The sequence below is a fragment of the Pholis gunnellus genome (genome assembly GCF_910591455.1).
Source record: "Pholis gunnellus genome assembly, chromosome: 14".
Taxonomy (NCBI): Eukaryota; Metazoa; Chordata; class Actinopteri; order Perciformes; family Pholidae; genus Pholis; species Pholis gunnellus.
In genome coordinates this window covers 7,164,226-7,180,166 of record NC_136541.1, presented here as the reverse complement: position 1 = coordinate 7,180,166, position 15,941 = coordinate 7,164,226, and the positions used below count along the sequence as shown (strand labels likewise).

Below are 15,941 nucleotides of genomic sequence, written 5' to 3'. Positions count from 1 at the left end.
TGATGCAGTCGGGACAAGAACAGCACCGAGCTTACTGTGAGAAAAATATCCCAGGAAGATGTCTTCTTATAAAGTAGGTACACAGTCTTCTTACAGGAAGATGTTCGGTGGAGAGAGAGTCGCGGCCAGGACCAGCTACTCCAGCCGCCAGTTCTCCAGCCCAGTGCGCTCCTCCCGGGTCTCCTATGGGCTCTCCTCCTCCGCCCCGACCGTCTACGCAACGAAGACCCAGAGGCTCCGGAGCAGCGCGGCCATGCCCCGGCTGTCCTCCGAGAACCTGGACTTCTCCCTGTCCGACGCCATCAATAGCGAGTTCATGACGAACCGCACCAACGAGAAGGTGCAGATGCAGTCGCTCAACGACCGCTTCGCCAACTACATCGACAAGGTCCGCTTCCTGGAGCAGCAGAACAAGATCCTGCTGGCGGAGCTGGAGCAGCTGCGGGGCAAAGGCACGTCCCGGGTCGGGGATCTGTACGAGGACGAGTTGCGGGAGCTGAGGCGCCAGGTGGACCAGCTGACCAACGAGAAGGCCCGGGTGGAAGTTTACCGGGATAACCTGGCAGAAGACATCGACAGGCTGAGAGAGAAGTAAGGGGGGCGTCTCCGATCTCTGTATGATGTTAAAGAAACTCAATGCAGATGCTATTACGTCCCTGAACCGTTATTGCCAATATGCGGATGTTCCCTTATTATTCATAAACTTATTCTAGCTTTAAGTTTATATATGCCAGGCACTGCGCAAAATTCTGAACTTGAAGTGTTGCCGCAGCTCTCTGTCTGAGTTTATTTCTCACTGAAATGTTTGTCATGCGTGAAGAAGTAGAGGCAAGGCAAACAGAGCTGGGGAGGCAGACAAAAGGAGATCATGTCAGTTATAAAAAAATGTTTGTCTGTCCCTGCAGGTTGCAGGATGAAATCTCCCAGCGAGAGGAGGCTGAGGGCACCATGCAGAATTTCAGACAGGTACAGTATGATTCATGTGATGAAATAAAGTGTTTTTCACACTGTTGGCATCAAATCTCTGTTATGTTTAAATGTGATAGATAGGAATCTTGCAAAGAGAGCGATGAAAGGTTTTCAGCAGCAGAAGATGCTGATGGCTCCTCTTGAGCACTGCCCTTCTGTTATTCCTGCTTAAATATTGCTTTAAATTGATGACAAGTGACATCAAAGAGATGAGATAAACCCCAAAATCTCACTTCTAACAGTTATGTGGTGTAAATGTCCATTTTCTCCTCCACGATCTCGATCTAATTATTGCTCATGAGCTGCAGAGACTGGAATGCACTCTTCTGGTGGCACAACAGCAGATTTTAGCCATGATCTGAACTGAGCCTGTCCTGGTACAAAAGGCCAAGTTGTGGCTGTTGAGTTAAATCAGGCCTGCAGTGAGAGGAGATCTTTTTAAGTCTGACTGGTCACACTGAATGAGCTGGACACGACAACAGTGTGGGCCCAATGTGGTTAACAGAGCGAGAAGACAAGCCACCATGTGATCCGGCTGTCTCACTCTGGGAAAGCATCCGCACGTAGACACGTCACTCGTTATCGGTTTGTCAGTGATTGTTCCCTATCACTGGGTTTATTGGGGATTAATGAAATGATGAATGGTAATGCAAAAAAGTTTCAAAACAATGTCGCCGTACAAAAAAATACTGAACAAAAATACGCATTTGCATAGCTGCAGACATAAACAAGTGTCAACTTGAATGTGCTTTCTTGGGGCATGCGGTATGTTATCAATACATCACACCATCGTGACCTTGTCTATATGAATGGCAGGAAGGAAGTCCCCTGTGGTCTGTCCCTGCTACGGTGGCACAGAGTCAACAATGCAGGGCCTGCAGCCGGCTCTCGCTCGGTCAGGCAGACAGTCACTCTTCCAGCCCAGGGCCGGTTTGGGAAACCCTGTTGAATAGCATGCTTTGTTTGTGGCATTAGAGCAGGGGCAAAGCTCCTTCATTTGCTGATACCTCAATTACCAGCCTGCCAACGCCCTGACAAAGCAAGGCGGTCTGCTGCCACAGCCAGTGTGTATGGATGAGAGATAGAATTAAATAGAAGATAGAAGGCTGTTTGGAATACAATACAATGTTTTACATAATAATGTGTTTTTTTTCACAAGAGAGCATTTGCTTTATGCTTCATTCAGTAAAGTTATCAAATGGTAAAATGCAGTAATTGCTGTATCTTAAACCACTCAGTAACAGAGCTTACAATGGAATGTTTACATTTAGAGACTTTTGGATTAAAAAATGCAGTTAGGTAACAACAACTGGGATTAAAAGGCCTCTTGAATAATGCTTTGTGGCTCCGGGTGCTCTACAGTGACTCCTTTTATTAAATCAAATTCATTTAGAAAGAACAATCTCACAGATTTATTTTTTAGTCCTTTCTCCCAGAAGTAATTGGCTAGGTAGGTATGCGGCTTGTTTTACTGTACAGTAAGTGTGCACCATTTGACAAACCCCAGAGAAGTATTAAGAGTCTATTCCTAAGTAAAAGTAGAATTACTATAATATAAAATACTCAAGTACAAGTAAAAGTCCTGCATTATAAGTTAAAGTAAATATATATGCTGAAACACACATTTCAGATGGTTATATTATCATTCATATAGTTTTTTCCCCTGGTTTGTATTACTTAATGTAGTAATTTGTCAATAAGTAGCCAATTTCTACTCTATACACTACTGGGTAGTTTAAAAGTAAAACACTGCATCATATTTTATGACCTCATCATATACAATTCTTAATTTGAAAACTGATCAGTAACTGAATGTCAAAGAAGTAAAAAGTACAATAGATACCTCTATAATGTAGTATAAAGTATACAATAGAAATACTCAAGTAAAGTTCAAGTACCTCGAATCTGACCTTTAGTGCAGTTCCACCACTGCCAATCTGCCTGTGACGTACTCGAGGACAGTGGCCTAAGAGGTGCTGCGGTATATACAACACATGAAATTCACGAGAAAACATCTGCAGTGACACTCGTCATGTGCCTGCAGTTGATTTATATTGGATGCATGCTTTTGTGACCTTGCCTTGCTGAACAATGGGTCATTTTGTGTTCGCGGCTGTTGTGTGAGTTACGCCTGTACAGCGTGTGTGAAAGAGTATTTTCCTTCTATGTCAGCAAAAACATGATGCATAATTCATGTCACCTTCACGAGTCACCTTCTTAAGAGTCAGTGTCACTCCACAGGATGTGGACAATGCTGCCCTCGCCAGACTGGACCTGGAACGGAAGGTTGAGTCCCTACAGGACGAAATCATCTTCCTCAAGAAGCTGCACGATGAGGTAAGCTTCCTTTTCTGTTTCTGAAGCTGACCCAGGCTGCTGTGGAAACACGGCACATGTACTGCCTCAGAAGCTAAAGGCACCCGAATGAATACTGGACCAAATCATTTGAGGTATTTGTTAATCTGGCCACTGGCCAGAGAACCAAATCGGTAGGGTTCAATGCATCAGAGCAATTTAAATGCAGCCAGGAAAGTCATAGAAAAGTATACAAAAGGACATTCAAATAAATAGTTTATGTACTTGTACATGCCAGCTCTATTGATTCTATTGCAGGAAATGCTGGAGCTGCAGAACCAGATCCAGCAGCAGCAGCATGTCCATGTGGACATGGAGATGGCTAAACCTGACCTGACATCTGCTCTGAGAGACGTCCGTCTGCAGTATGAGAACCTGGCCTCCAAAAACCTCCAAGAGTCTGAGGAATGGTACAAATCCAAGGTAAAGACTTTCCACAAAGTTGGAGAGAAAAAAGTTTCAAGAAATCTCTTATATTTTCTGCATATTTTAGATTTATTTACTTGTATTTGAAAACCATTATATATTGAACTCACCTGACTCTGCAGATCCCCTTAACCCAGGGGTCTCAAAGTCAAGGCCCGCGGGCCAAATCGGCCCGCCACGTCATTTTATGTGGCCCGCGAATCCACCAGCAAAAAAAAAAAAGTTAAAATTTAAAAATTAAAAGTTAGACTTGATACAATTTACAATTATCCTCTGCTCTCTTTGTCGCGCATGGCGGAGTTCCGCCCCGGTCCGCGCGCGCACACTCACAGTCGCTCTGTGCAGCCCCCCCCCCCCCCCCCCCCCAAAAGCTGTAAACCTGGGGGAAACACTGCAGTTATTTACCAATGTGTTAGGAGTAGTTATATTTACAACCGGCCCTTTGAGGGCAACCATGATGCTGATGTGGCCCAGAGTGAAAATGAATTTGAGACCCCTGCCTTAACCCTATGGAGCATTTTAGTGCCTTTCAGTTCTTTGTTTTGTTTTTCTGGCCCCCAACTTTACTGTTGGGGTCCAGTTTCACGGCCCTTGTCAGCAGTGTTCTAGGCTGTAGTAGGCACTTCCTGCACAGCAGCAAATGACTGACTAAGCAACTACCTGGTAAACTCTGAGGAGCATTTAGCAGCCAAGGAGACATATATTTCCCCCAGGAGACCAAAACAGAGCTAAAATAGACTAAATATTGGACTGACGTTCATCAGGGGGCCAGAAACACAACTCCAAATGCATGATAATGTTGCTCCTCATCCGCTTGACCTGTTAACAAGCGACTATTTGCTGACAAGTTTGCTGGTGTGTTAACAGCGTGTTTCCATGTAGCCGGGGATCGAATCACTGATCCTCTGATTGAAGGACGGCCCTGCTATCCACTTAGCCACAGTCACCATGGCTTACCTCTGCCATGGACACTTTCCCTCAACCTCTGACTCAGCATTTATTGAACAGTTGATTTTTCAGTTCTTCCCCTCTTCTCTCTATGTTTGTCACTGTGGTTGCCAGTTTGCTGACCTCACCGAAGCTGCAGCCAGGCATAATGATGCGTTGAGAGTGGCCAAGCAAGAGGCCAATGACTACAGACGCCAAGTTCAGTCCCTTACTTGTGAGGTGGATGCCCTTAAAGGAACTGTGAGTATGCAACTATAGGCTTACACTGGATTATAAAGGATAACGATGCAAAAGAAACAGTGTTTTCAATGCATACATAGCAGGAATCAAACAAATGGACAAAAGGTTCAGAAAAAGTTGAGTGCTTTTGAATAATAGATACATTTCCAGAGATAGTTTATTTTCACAGGTCATGTATGCAAAAAAAACATTTATATTTCAGTTCTTTTTACTGCTTAAGTGTAATTTTGTTCCTACTTGGCTGCCCTCCCAGAATGAGTCCATGGAGCGCCAGATGAGGGAGATGGAGGAGAACTTCTCTCTGGAGACGGGCGGTTACCAGGACAGCATTGGCCGCCTGGAGGAGGACATTCACAACATGAAGGACGAGATGGCTCGTCACCTCCGGGAGTACCAGGACCTCCTGAATGTCAAGATGGCCCTGGACATTGAGATTGCCACCTACAGGAAGCTGCTGGAAGGAGAGGAGAACAGGTGGAGGATGAAGATCTTCAAAAAAGTCCAGCTGACAGATGTGTTATGAACATTCACGTCATGCATTAAAGACACCCATGTTGATTTGTGGACTATACTTTCTCTATTTTCAGAATCACCACCCCATTGCCAAACTTCTCATCTCTGAACCTGAGAGGTAGGATCGCCGTCTGCATGTTGTCACAGCAGGAATGTTAGTATTGGTTATTGAATAAAATAACACACTATTTTTCTTTTTTTGTTAGAATCAATGATTGATTCCAAACCCCATTTTGAAGCTACAACAACTAAGAAGGTTCTAATCAAGACCATTGAGACCAGGGACGGTCAGGTAGGATCCAATCAATGAAGTAGTTTTCCGTTGGTCATTTTAGCTCAAACACACAGCCCTGCTCACATTTACTCTGTTCTCTACATCCTCGTTCAGGTGATCAACGAGTCGACCCAGAACCACGATGACATGGAGTAATGATTTCTTTGTCTTTGCCAAACAATCAACAAAAGCAATATGAAGAAACATACTTCACCAGGGCTACAAACAAGCAAACAAACAAACAACACAAAAAACAAACAGCTTCAGAAAGTGCCTTTATATGTGATGATCCAGCAAGCCTGTTAGTTGACACAGACTGTATTTTGCTTCCTCCTCTGCTGAACGTATTATCTTTTGTTACATTCATTTAGACACAGTAATGAAATCACCACAACATAGAAATCCTTATTGAGGTCTGCAAAAATCTTTATTTGTAACCAAAGTAGTGTTTTTGATCAATACAGCATGCACACTCCAGGAAATCTGTATGCTAAAGATGTCACAATTGCCTGTTCACAGCAATAAACCAGTAAGACCGTAACTCAATACTGTGCATTAGGTGTATTACTTTGCTGGTATTTGCTGGTAATACTTTCATGGTAATAAAGTAGAAGTAGTAAAACAATGCCTCATGTGAATAAATAGCTTCAGCAGTCCCTAAAAACATTTACATACACAAGAAGGACAAAGTATTAAAAAAGGTCTGTTGTATTTGACAATAGGTTGTACATGTGTATCTAATAAACATAGTGTGCAGTGTCACACTTTTGGAGTTGATATTTTAATAATTTGGTTATTAGGTTATTTGGTTATTAACTTGGTGGACCTATAAGCATCCCAGGTACAGCAGCCTTGACTCTGTCTTCCTGAAAAGGAGTCAAGTCATACAGAGTAGACAGAAGTAACAGAATAATTACAATATTAAGTCAAATTAGTACTAATATATATTATGTATTAATTACAGCTGCTAAATGGAACTTTGAGATGCGATTTTGTCAACTGCTGATTCCAATGTTAAGGGTGAACTTTGAAACTCAACGTTAAAGCCAACATGTGTTCATGTCTTCATCAAATGATGAAGATCATGTGACATGATTGAGAGCTCCAGAACGGCTTTTAAATTGAACTTGAGCTAAGATTGTTTGTCAACAATATGTTAAGTAACTATCAACTGTAATAAGCTTAAACAATGATCTGCCACATGTTTATTTGTTCGAAATACTATCAAAATGTGGTATAAAGGTTGAGTTGCATAGTAAGATATTATAAATGTAACTAAGTACATTCCCTTAAGGACTGTACTGAAGCACAATTTTGAACTATATGAGCATTTTCATTTAAAATTCACTCCCCAGCAACCAGCTGACAGCAGGCTACTTCTCACACAAATACTATAACACTGCAAGAGGCCATAGGCACTTTTTACTTTTGATACTTCAGTGCATTTTGCACTGCTGTACTTTTCTTTAAATAAGATTTTGAAAGCAGGTGTCTGCAATTTAGTTATTTTACATTGTTGCATTGCTACCCTTAAGAGGATCAACCAGTTTGTAGTCCAATAATCTTAACAAAATCACATTTTTTAAATTATGATCCTTAAGAGGTCACAGTTAATTTGTTCAAATATGACACCAAGATCATTTACCGAATGAGATCTACTGTGGCAGTATAGAAAATAAGAGCTTTCGTTAGAATCAGTCTACAAATGAGGGACATCCCTGATTTGTAGGTACAGCATTTCAGTGAATTCACCGAGAGCCTGCTGTATTAGACTGCCACCTGTCGGGGATTAATGTCAACTGAACTACCTTCAGTGATGGGACATTTAGGCTACGTTTTGTCAGAAGTAGCAGAAGCTTCAAAATTACATTTTTATTTACCTCTGATTTTACCAAATCTCGCGATCACTTAGCCGCAGGTAGGCTACGTTAAGCGTGATTATAACAAAGGGAAATCTACCGGTATTTTTGATTTTCATAAACAGGAGAGACGTGAACGTTAAAATGAAAGGTCAACTCAAAGTAACCCGACTCAGAGTGAAGCATTTTTTTTTTTTGAAACTTTTTTTTGGTGATGGGCTCTGTGACTTCTGCTCTAGCACGGACAAGAAATGCGTTGGTGAAAGTGGGCTCAGAGCCGGAGAACCATGACCCGGAGAGAAGCCAGTCCGCTCCGCAGTCGGACCGAATCAGGAAGAAGAGCGCGCGGTTCAACGTCTCGTGCCAAACCGGACGCCAGAGTTCCCGTCAGTCGCTGTCCGAGGTGCTGAGCAGACAAGACTCCGACGGAGCCAAACAAACTTCGAAGACATTTTTTTCTGAAGGTCAACAGAGCAGTGAGTTTAATATTTACTGAACATGTAATTCGAGAAGTTACCCAAATGTTCGTTTAACATCTGCTGACACAACACTCACCCAACTGGTTTTGGCTCTTTGATCTGGAACCATGCTGGTGCAAAAATCATTAGCTAAACGTGTGCACTACATAGCCCGAGACCCCCCTCCCCATCGGGGTCTCGGTGCAGCAGCTTTTAGATGACTGTACATGAAGCTTTCTGTTTTGTCAGCTCATTTCCCTCAGGTTTGCAACACAGCCTAACATCACCCTTAAAGGTGCCTCTAATGAGTATTTAGCAGGGGAAAAGTGTGCATTGTCCCTAAGGATAAAACAATAAAATAAATAACACCATATATGTCACCTTGCATCAGATCAGTATATAGTGAAATTAAATTGCAATAGTATCAGCCAGTAGAGGGCAGTCACTATGCATATTTAGCATATTTATTACACAATATGTAGCTTCAGTGACATCTGCCTGTAACATTAAAAGTTACATGTAATTATGTAAATATTGATGTCAATGTGGCATTGAAGAAAGGTCAGAGGGTCACCAAATGCATTATGGGTAGTTATCTGGGGACAATGAATAAAGAAAGTAACTTTCTTGGAAATCCAATTCTTTAATGCAGTGTGTGCAAAGTTGATTTCAACTCATAGGTGAGGCGAGACACAAATCCCATGCATCCAAAATGGAAAGTCTTCATTCTTTGGGGAGTATCCAATTCATCCAGTAGCTGGGATATTATTTATATATATATATATATCATATATATATATATCAGTGGTGGGCTGTGCATTTTATACCTGGGCCTTCACTGCTGAAATACCACCTTATAACCACATGATAGCGCCACAGTTAGGGTTATTATTCGTTTCTTGGGCTGTAACTATATAAAGTTACGTATTCGTATTAAACCGTTCGGTACGAAGCTTACAAACTGAACAATACGTTTGAATAATACTAGTGCATTTGGAAAATGCAGAGGCTTAAATTGTAGGAAATATAATGTTTTCTGCGCTCACTAAGAGACAGCGGTCTGTGTGACCTCTGAACCGGAACAAAAACAGCTGAGGCGCCGCAAGTGTTCCGGGAGGCTAGGCTAACTAGCTTAATGGAAAAAACATCGGCAGTAACATGCATTCTGCTACACACTCAAGGGCCATTCAGTTATTAGATGTAAAAAAACGAACCAGTTGACTTAACAAATGCTGATCACATCCTCTTTTCTTTGTTGACAAAGAGTTTAATCCCACAGTTAAATCCCAACTCACAAATCTGTTTGTCTTCCAATTTCAGCCATTGAGTGTTAAAAAACAAAGCTAGGTAAAAAAAAAAAAATCTACACCAAGGCTCTGCTGTAAGTTTCGTTTCACAATAGTGACGTGCTCGCCCACTGACCAATCACAGTACACGCTGACTCTCACTGCAGGCTGCTGCTGCAAACAGAGCTGCACGTAATGCTGACGTAGTTGTAGGCCAGCAGGCCGCTCTTGAGCGTCAAAGAATGTTTAACTAAAGATCTGATTGGTTGAAGACTATGACAATCAACAATATCGTCCCCATTCACTTAAACTGAACATGGATGCACTTGTGAGTCTGCAGGCCTCGGGCCTCTCTTCTTACCTAGAGACACAGAGGTGAAATCTGATTGGATAAAAGCTCTACTTAAAACAAGCTGCACTGGAAGCAGAGCAACTGAGGAACACAGTAGCTGTGCAATGAGAACATAAGATAATGGGAACAATATTTTTATAAATGATGATACATGTAGTGTATTTAAGAAAAATTATTAAATTATAAAATAAATCAATAAATAAGTGATTCTGTTTAGGACAGCAGAGAAGGCTTTGCAGGCCCTGACGGCCCGCCATATATATATATATTAGTGCTGGGCAACGATTAACATTTTTAATCGCGATTAATTGCATACAATTAATCGCATTGTATGCGCAAAGTTCAATAATGAATTCAAAAGTAGTGTACTGCACACTTTTATTTTAAAAGTACTGCTATATGAACTGTTGTGTTCAAAAGTTTCTCAAACAGAGGAGAAGAAGACCACAGAGGAGAAGAAGCAGCCCCCCCTCCTTGCTCTCTTTCTTCCATCAGCAAGCAGGGCCGGAATCAAATGGTTCAGGATAAAATCAAAAGTATTTAATATTTAACAGGAGCAAAAAATAAATGAGAAACCTTCCAATAACATCCCCCCCTCACTGATTTTTATTACTTTATGGCGGTGTCATAAATTCTCTGGTTTCTCTCACAGTGCACAATACATTCAGTAACTCCTTTTAGTTTAAACCTTCTACAAGTAAACATATTGTAACACATAATATCCATGCTAGGAGCGCTTTTAAAAATTAAAGTACTCATAGAACAAAAGTGCAATTACATTTGGTTTGCAAACATTCAAACATATAAGGTTCTTTTTAACAGCAGTATTCCCTTTACACAGTAGCAGTTAAAATACAGTTATGATTCTGATAATAGATATTCAGCCGGTTGTTCACAACTTTATTTTCATGTGTGTAATAAATGCAATTTGAAATATACACCTTGAAAACTGCAAATCTACGTCATGTTTTTACGTTTGTTAAATTGTCAGTAGCGATAATTAAATGATATGCTTATTATACATATTACAAACAAAACAACTTTAAAAACTCTAAAAGTTTAAAAGGAGCGGCAGCAGCAGGAAGTGACGCCACACAAACACAGCTGTTCACTGCTCGCTGCCCAGTTCTTGCGTTAAAAATGTCCGCTTAATAATAAAAATAAATGAAATCTGCACAATGCGTGAAGACGGAATTGGATCTGTTCACAGTGCCATACACACAGACGTTCATTGAGAAATCTACATTTGTCGAAATCCCTCCCGTATCCGCAATAACAGACACAGGACCCCTGGAGTTTTATATATCATCTAGTGGAGAAGACTACATTGATCTGAATGACACCTATGTTTGTGCGTACTCTTGGATTGAATCTTGTATTTGTAATGGTCAGTCTTGAACTTGAGAGCAGCTATTGCTTCATAGAAACACATGCGTGTCTGTACCTAATTATCCATGGTGATTTGGAAAAACGACTAACCTCTTTGGAAATGACGGGAGCTATGATTAAGTCTTGTTGTGGCACAAATTCAGAGGTTGAGTGTGAGAATGAAATGAAAGATACACAAGGTGTGTTTTATGTGTCTTGGCTCCTACAGGTAACAATTGCACAATGACTGACATTCTGAAAGTTGAACGGCAACAGGTACAAAGAAAAATTCTTTGGAATTTGGCTCCTACAGGTAACGATTACGCAATGACTGACATTCTGAGAGGTTAATGGCAACAGGTGTTGGGAATGAAAAGGAGCATGTTTGAGTTATCAGCAAATATGAAAAACTAAATTATTGACATCAATACAATTATTAATGTCAGTAAGATTATTAACAATTATTAATAATAATAACAACACAGCAACGTTGTGTTCTTGCCTCCTTGCAAGTTTCGAGGTTTCAAGGTTTCGCAGAGTTTTATGGTTTCAGGGACAGGCAGAGCTGCAGCACCGGAACCCCTGTGGAGCCTGTGGTTCTCGGCCAAGGAGCCCAGTGATGAGTGATGACAAGTTACACTTAGGTGCGACTTAGCTTCTCCTGGAGCATGGTGTTATCTTGAACTCAAATCAGGCTTTTTGGTGAACAAGCAGGCCCCAGGTCTTTTCCTTTCTTCAAAGCACATGAGCCATGTGCTCACCTATTTTGGGGTCTGGTCACCCCAACATAGGTACAAAGAAACATTCTTTGGAATTCCCAGACAGGGAATGATTGCATTACTGGCAACAGGTACGAGGCCTGAAGTAATTTTTAAGAGAACTCAGGAGGTCTTTCAAGCCTCATGTTTAAACAAACTATCACTAGCCATGATGATTAAAACGTTGAATGCAAAAAACACGAATAAAGCTGATCCTGACCCAACAAGGAAACAGTAAACTTTCTCAAAGCAGGTGTGACTAACACATAACAAGCCCGCCATTCACACAGATAGGAGGAAGAAAACAAACGAGTGAGATCCAAACGTCACTGGCCCTGGACCAAGATAGCCTGAAGTCTTGTTCTGGCACAAATTCAGAGTTTGAGTGTAAGAACGAAATTAGAGGGAACTAAGGTGTGTTGTATGTGTTTTGACACAGTAATTAGAAAAAGAAATATGACTTCTTCAGGTAATGATTGCACAATGACTGACCTGCTGGAAGCATAAGGGTAACAAAAAAGAGGCCTGAAGTAATCAAAGATTCAGCAAATAACTGAAGGTTAGGACCAAAAGATTAGTTTTAAATTGCGATTTAAAGGCCTCAACTGTTTGATGTGAGCAGGAAGGTCATTCCAGAGGAAGGGGCCGTTTTCAACACTGTTAATTAATGATTTCATTTTAAAACATATGTATCATCTCCCATTGTAAAAGGAAGGTTCGACTGGTTCAGCACACAATTCAATCAGATCTGGTTGTGTTGAAAAAACAGGGTCCTGTGATGGTAACAATGAATCCCCCTGGCTCAAAAAAGCATATCGCCCAGGGAGAATGTCTACATCGGCACCAAACTGTACACCATCATACACCTTGAAAACTGCAAATCTACGTTATGTTTTTATGTTTGTTAAATTCTCAGTAGCGATAACTAAATGATATGCTTATTATACATATTACAAACAAAACAACTTTAAAAACTCTAAAAGGAGTGGCAGCAGCAGGAAGTGACGCCACACAAACACAGCTGTTCACCGCTCGCTGCCCGGTTCTTGTGTTAAACATGTCCGCTTAATAATAAAGATAAAAAACTGCGTTAACCCGCGATAACATAATTGTTGGCGTTAATTAATGAATGCGTTAACGCGATAATAACGCGTTAACTTGCCCAGCACTAATATATATATATATATGAATAATATATAATTATCTGAAAATTGTGGCTCCATGGGGGCCCTTGTGGAGAGCTCATGGGTTACCTGATGTCTTGCTGTTGACCAAAGTGAAAGCCTAAACAAATTGCTGAACGTCTCTGCCATCCTTACGTTAGCATCTATTGTTGCTTATAACAGAATGTTTTGTGAAAAGCCTTTGTTGCCACAGTCTATAGCTAGTGCTAGAGTTTAATGCAAAAGCAGGCAAGGGTACTACTATGCATTATACTGATACAGAGAATCGTATATGGCTTACCAGGACTAAAGGCACAACAATAACATTTAAAGGACAGCTGGCTGAGATACTGGGTTTCAACCCGGGGGAGGCGGTTCTATACCCCGATGATATACATGGCAGGATGTGCTATGCTCCTCACCCGGCCGACATTCATGCAGGTCGTTATAATATATATGTTTATAGTGACATAGTGGATTATCAACTTATGGGTGACAGCCATGTACCGCTCCTGAGGTGTATAAATGTTGCTGATGAACAACGAAGTATCCCCACTCTGACTTATGACAGCCGCACTACACAGCTCTCTCGAAAAGAGTTATTGGTGATATTGAGATATCGCTAAAAAACGACCAGAACAAACATATACCTTTTTCACATGGAAAAGTGATTGTCAAGCTGCACTTTGGACCGATAAAACAGGTACGAGGCCTGAAGTCATTTTTAAGAGAACTCAGGAGGTCTTTCAAGCCTCATGTTTAAACAAACTATCACTAGCCATGATGATTAAAACGTTGAATGCAAAAAACACGAATAAAGCTGATCCTGACCCAACAAGGAAACAGTAAACTTTCTCAAAGCAGGTGTGACTAACACATAACAAGCCCGCCATTCACACAGATAGGAGGAAGAAAACAAACAAGGAGTGAGATCCAAACGTCACTGGCCCTGGACCAAGATAGCCTGAAGTCTTGTTCTGGCACAAATTCAGAGTTTGAGTGTAAGAACGAAATTAGAGGGAACTAAGGTGTGTTGTATGTGTTTTGACACAGTAATTAGAAAAAGAAATATGACTTCTTCAGGTAATGATTGCACAATGACTGACCTACTGGAAGCATAACGGTAACAAAAAAGAGGCCTGAAGTAATCAAAGATTCAGCAAATAACTGAAGGTTAGGACCAAAAGATTAGTTTTAAATTGCGATTTAAAGGCCTCAACTGTTTGATGTGAGCAGGAAGGTCATTCCAGAGGAAGGGGCCGTTTTCAACACTGTTAATTAATGATTTCATTTTAAAACATATGTATCATCTCCCATTGTAAAAGGAAGGTTCGACTGGTTCAGCACACAATTCAATCAGATCTGGTTGTGTTGAAAAAACAGGGTCCTGTGATGGTAACAATGAATCCCCCTGGCTCAAAAAAGCATATCGCCCAGGGAGAATGTCTACATCGGCACCAAACTGTACACCATCAAGAGTCACAGGGGTCTCGATACACATATCATCATCATCATCAACACAGTGATCAAACACAAACTGTACAATATCACACGGTAGTTCCGCTGATGGCGAAACAGTTTCGTACTCACTGTTTGATGCAACTGCTTTAGCTAATTCAGTCTCGGGCACGCACACCGAGGCACCATGGTCCACAGAAGCCGAGGAGGGTACTTTGATGGTCTGAGCAATAATATCCTCTGATGAGGTCTCCGCGTTGAGGAGCTCTTCCACGGCTATGTGCTGCTCATCATCCCAGAGGATCGATCCTGATAGTGGCTCGTTTGTCTGAACCCACACAGGCAGCACCCTGATAAACAAAACAAAACAAAACAATAGTTAAATAAAACACGAGGGTAAATTAAATAACTAATCTTTAATGAGTACATATCTTATAGTTTTCTCCCTAGAGTGCTGGATCTCCTCATGCTCGTCGTTCATTTCTTCAGTTACTGGGGGACAGGTCGATGCAAAAGGCCCCGCAGAGGGACATGTGTTTGGCTGAGGCCTCTCAGTCAGCACACTAATGAACAAAACAATAGTTAAATATACATATATATATATTAATATATAAAACACCATGGCAAATTAAACTAATCTCTAATGAACACATACCTTTTCGTTTTTTTCCCCTTTTTTCCTCCTCCGCACGTTTTCCAGCCCTCTTAAAACTTTAACGATAATCTCCCGGGCTTGGGTGAGTTGATATCTCGTATTTATAATGATTGAAGTGAATATTCTCTAGTGGAAAAAGAACAACTGGATTTACACACAAGAGCTTGTACTCACCAGTGTTAAATCTCTTGACCTTCTAAATAGAGGATGACTTATTACATTTTCTCACTGCGCCACTGCTAGACCGTTGTTTTTGAGGCGATTGAAAATCGTCTGATGAATCTACAAGTATATCCATTGCAATAACTAAATAGACTCTCGTAAAAATAGAGTAAAAAGTATTTAAACCAAAACTAAATACTTACCACAAGAACAGGAGCTCTGTTTTCAGTATCGTCATCACTGATATATCCCAAAATGAGATCTGATGATGAGAAACTTTAAAAACAATCTTGATTTTAAAATAAAACACACAGATGTCACAGAAATAAATAAAAGAAGAAGAAGAAATATTCACACTTGTTCGTGAGCCATGGCTATAGGGGTGCAAAACAACAAGTTGGAAGAAATGGATTAAATGAGCTGGATTCGTTCCAAATTAGCCTTTTGAAATGGGAATAGAACCGACGATCAATCAGGATCAAATATAGAGCATTGAAAAAAAGCCTAAAGAAGGACTCAATGACCTATTCAAATAACCCGCCTTCATATAACACCTATCGATCATGTGAACATAAATGAGTTCATGTTTTCACCCACCCACCCACCCCCCCCACACACACACACACACACACACACACACCTCTACGGCCACATGCAAGCGCAAAGCAGGTCAGTTTTCACACCCCTCCTTATTCAC

At 41.1% G+C, this 15,941-nt stretch overlaps 1 protein-coding gene and 1 long non-coding RNA gene across 3 annotated transcripts; one reads left to right on the top strand and one right to left on the bottom strand.

Annotated features, from left to right (window-relative positions):
* Positions 1-6,476, top strand: LOC306705916 (vimentin-like). The gene is made up of 9 exons (XM_079172791.1): positions 1-591; positions 906-966; positions 3,211-3,306; positions 3,583-3,747; positions 4,813-4,938; positions 5,192-5,412; positions 5,526-5,569; positions 5,658-5,743; positions 5,840-6,476. Exons 1-9 carry the CDS (start codon positions 59-61, stop codon positions 5,879-5,881), a joined length of 1,374 nt encoding a protein of 457 aa, XP_079028917.1. The 5' UTR covers positions 1-58; the 3' UTR covers positions 5,882-6,476.
* Positions 5,255-15,815, bottom strand: LOC306705917. Of its 2 annotated transcripts, XR_013767353.1 has the most exons (4): positions 15,448-15,815; positions 15,083-15,208; positions 14,560-14,990; positions 5,255-5,392 (listed from the first exon to the last, which is right to left on the bottom strand). It is a non-coding gene; the product is annotated as an uncharacterized lncRNA (long non-coding RNA). The 2 variants fall into 2 exon arrangements; XR_013767352.1 differs by having other exon boundaries at positions 15,083-15,815.
* Between the last annotated feature and the right edge of the window lie 126 nt (positions 15,816-15,941).

Coding starts and splice junctions, on each gene's coding strand:
- LOC306705916 (XM_079172791.1), top strand. CDS start 59: ATGTCTTCTTATAAAGTAGGTACACAGTCTTCTTACAGGAAGATGTTC. Junction 592..905: donor ATCGACAGGCTGAGAGAGAA/GTAAGGGGGGCG, acceptor CTGTCCCTGCAG/GTTGCAGGATGAAATCTCCC. Junction 3,748..4,812: donor AGGAATGGTACAAATCCAAG/GTAAAGACTTTC, acceptor TGTGGTTGCCAG/TTTGCTGACCTCACCGAAGC.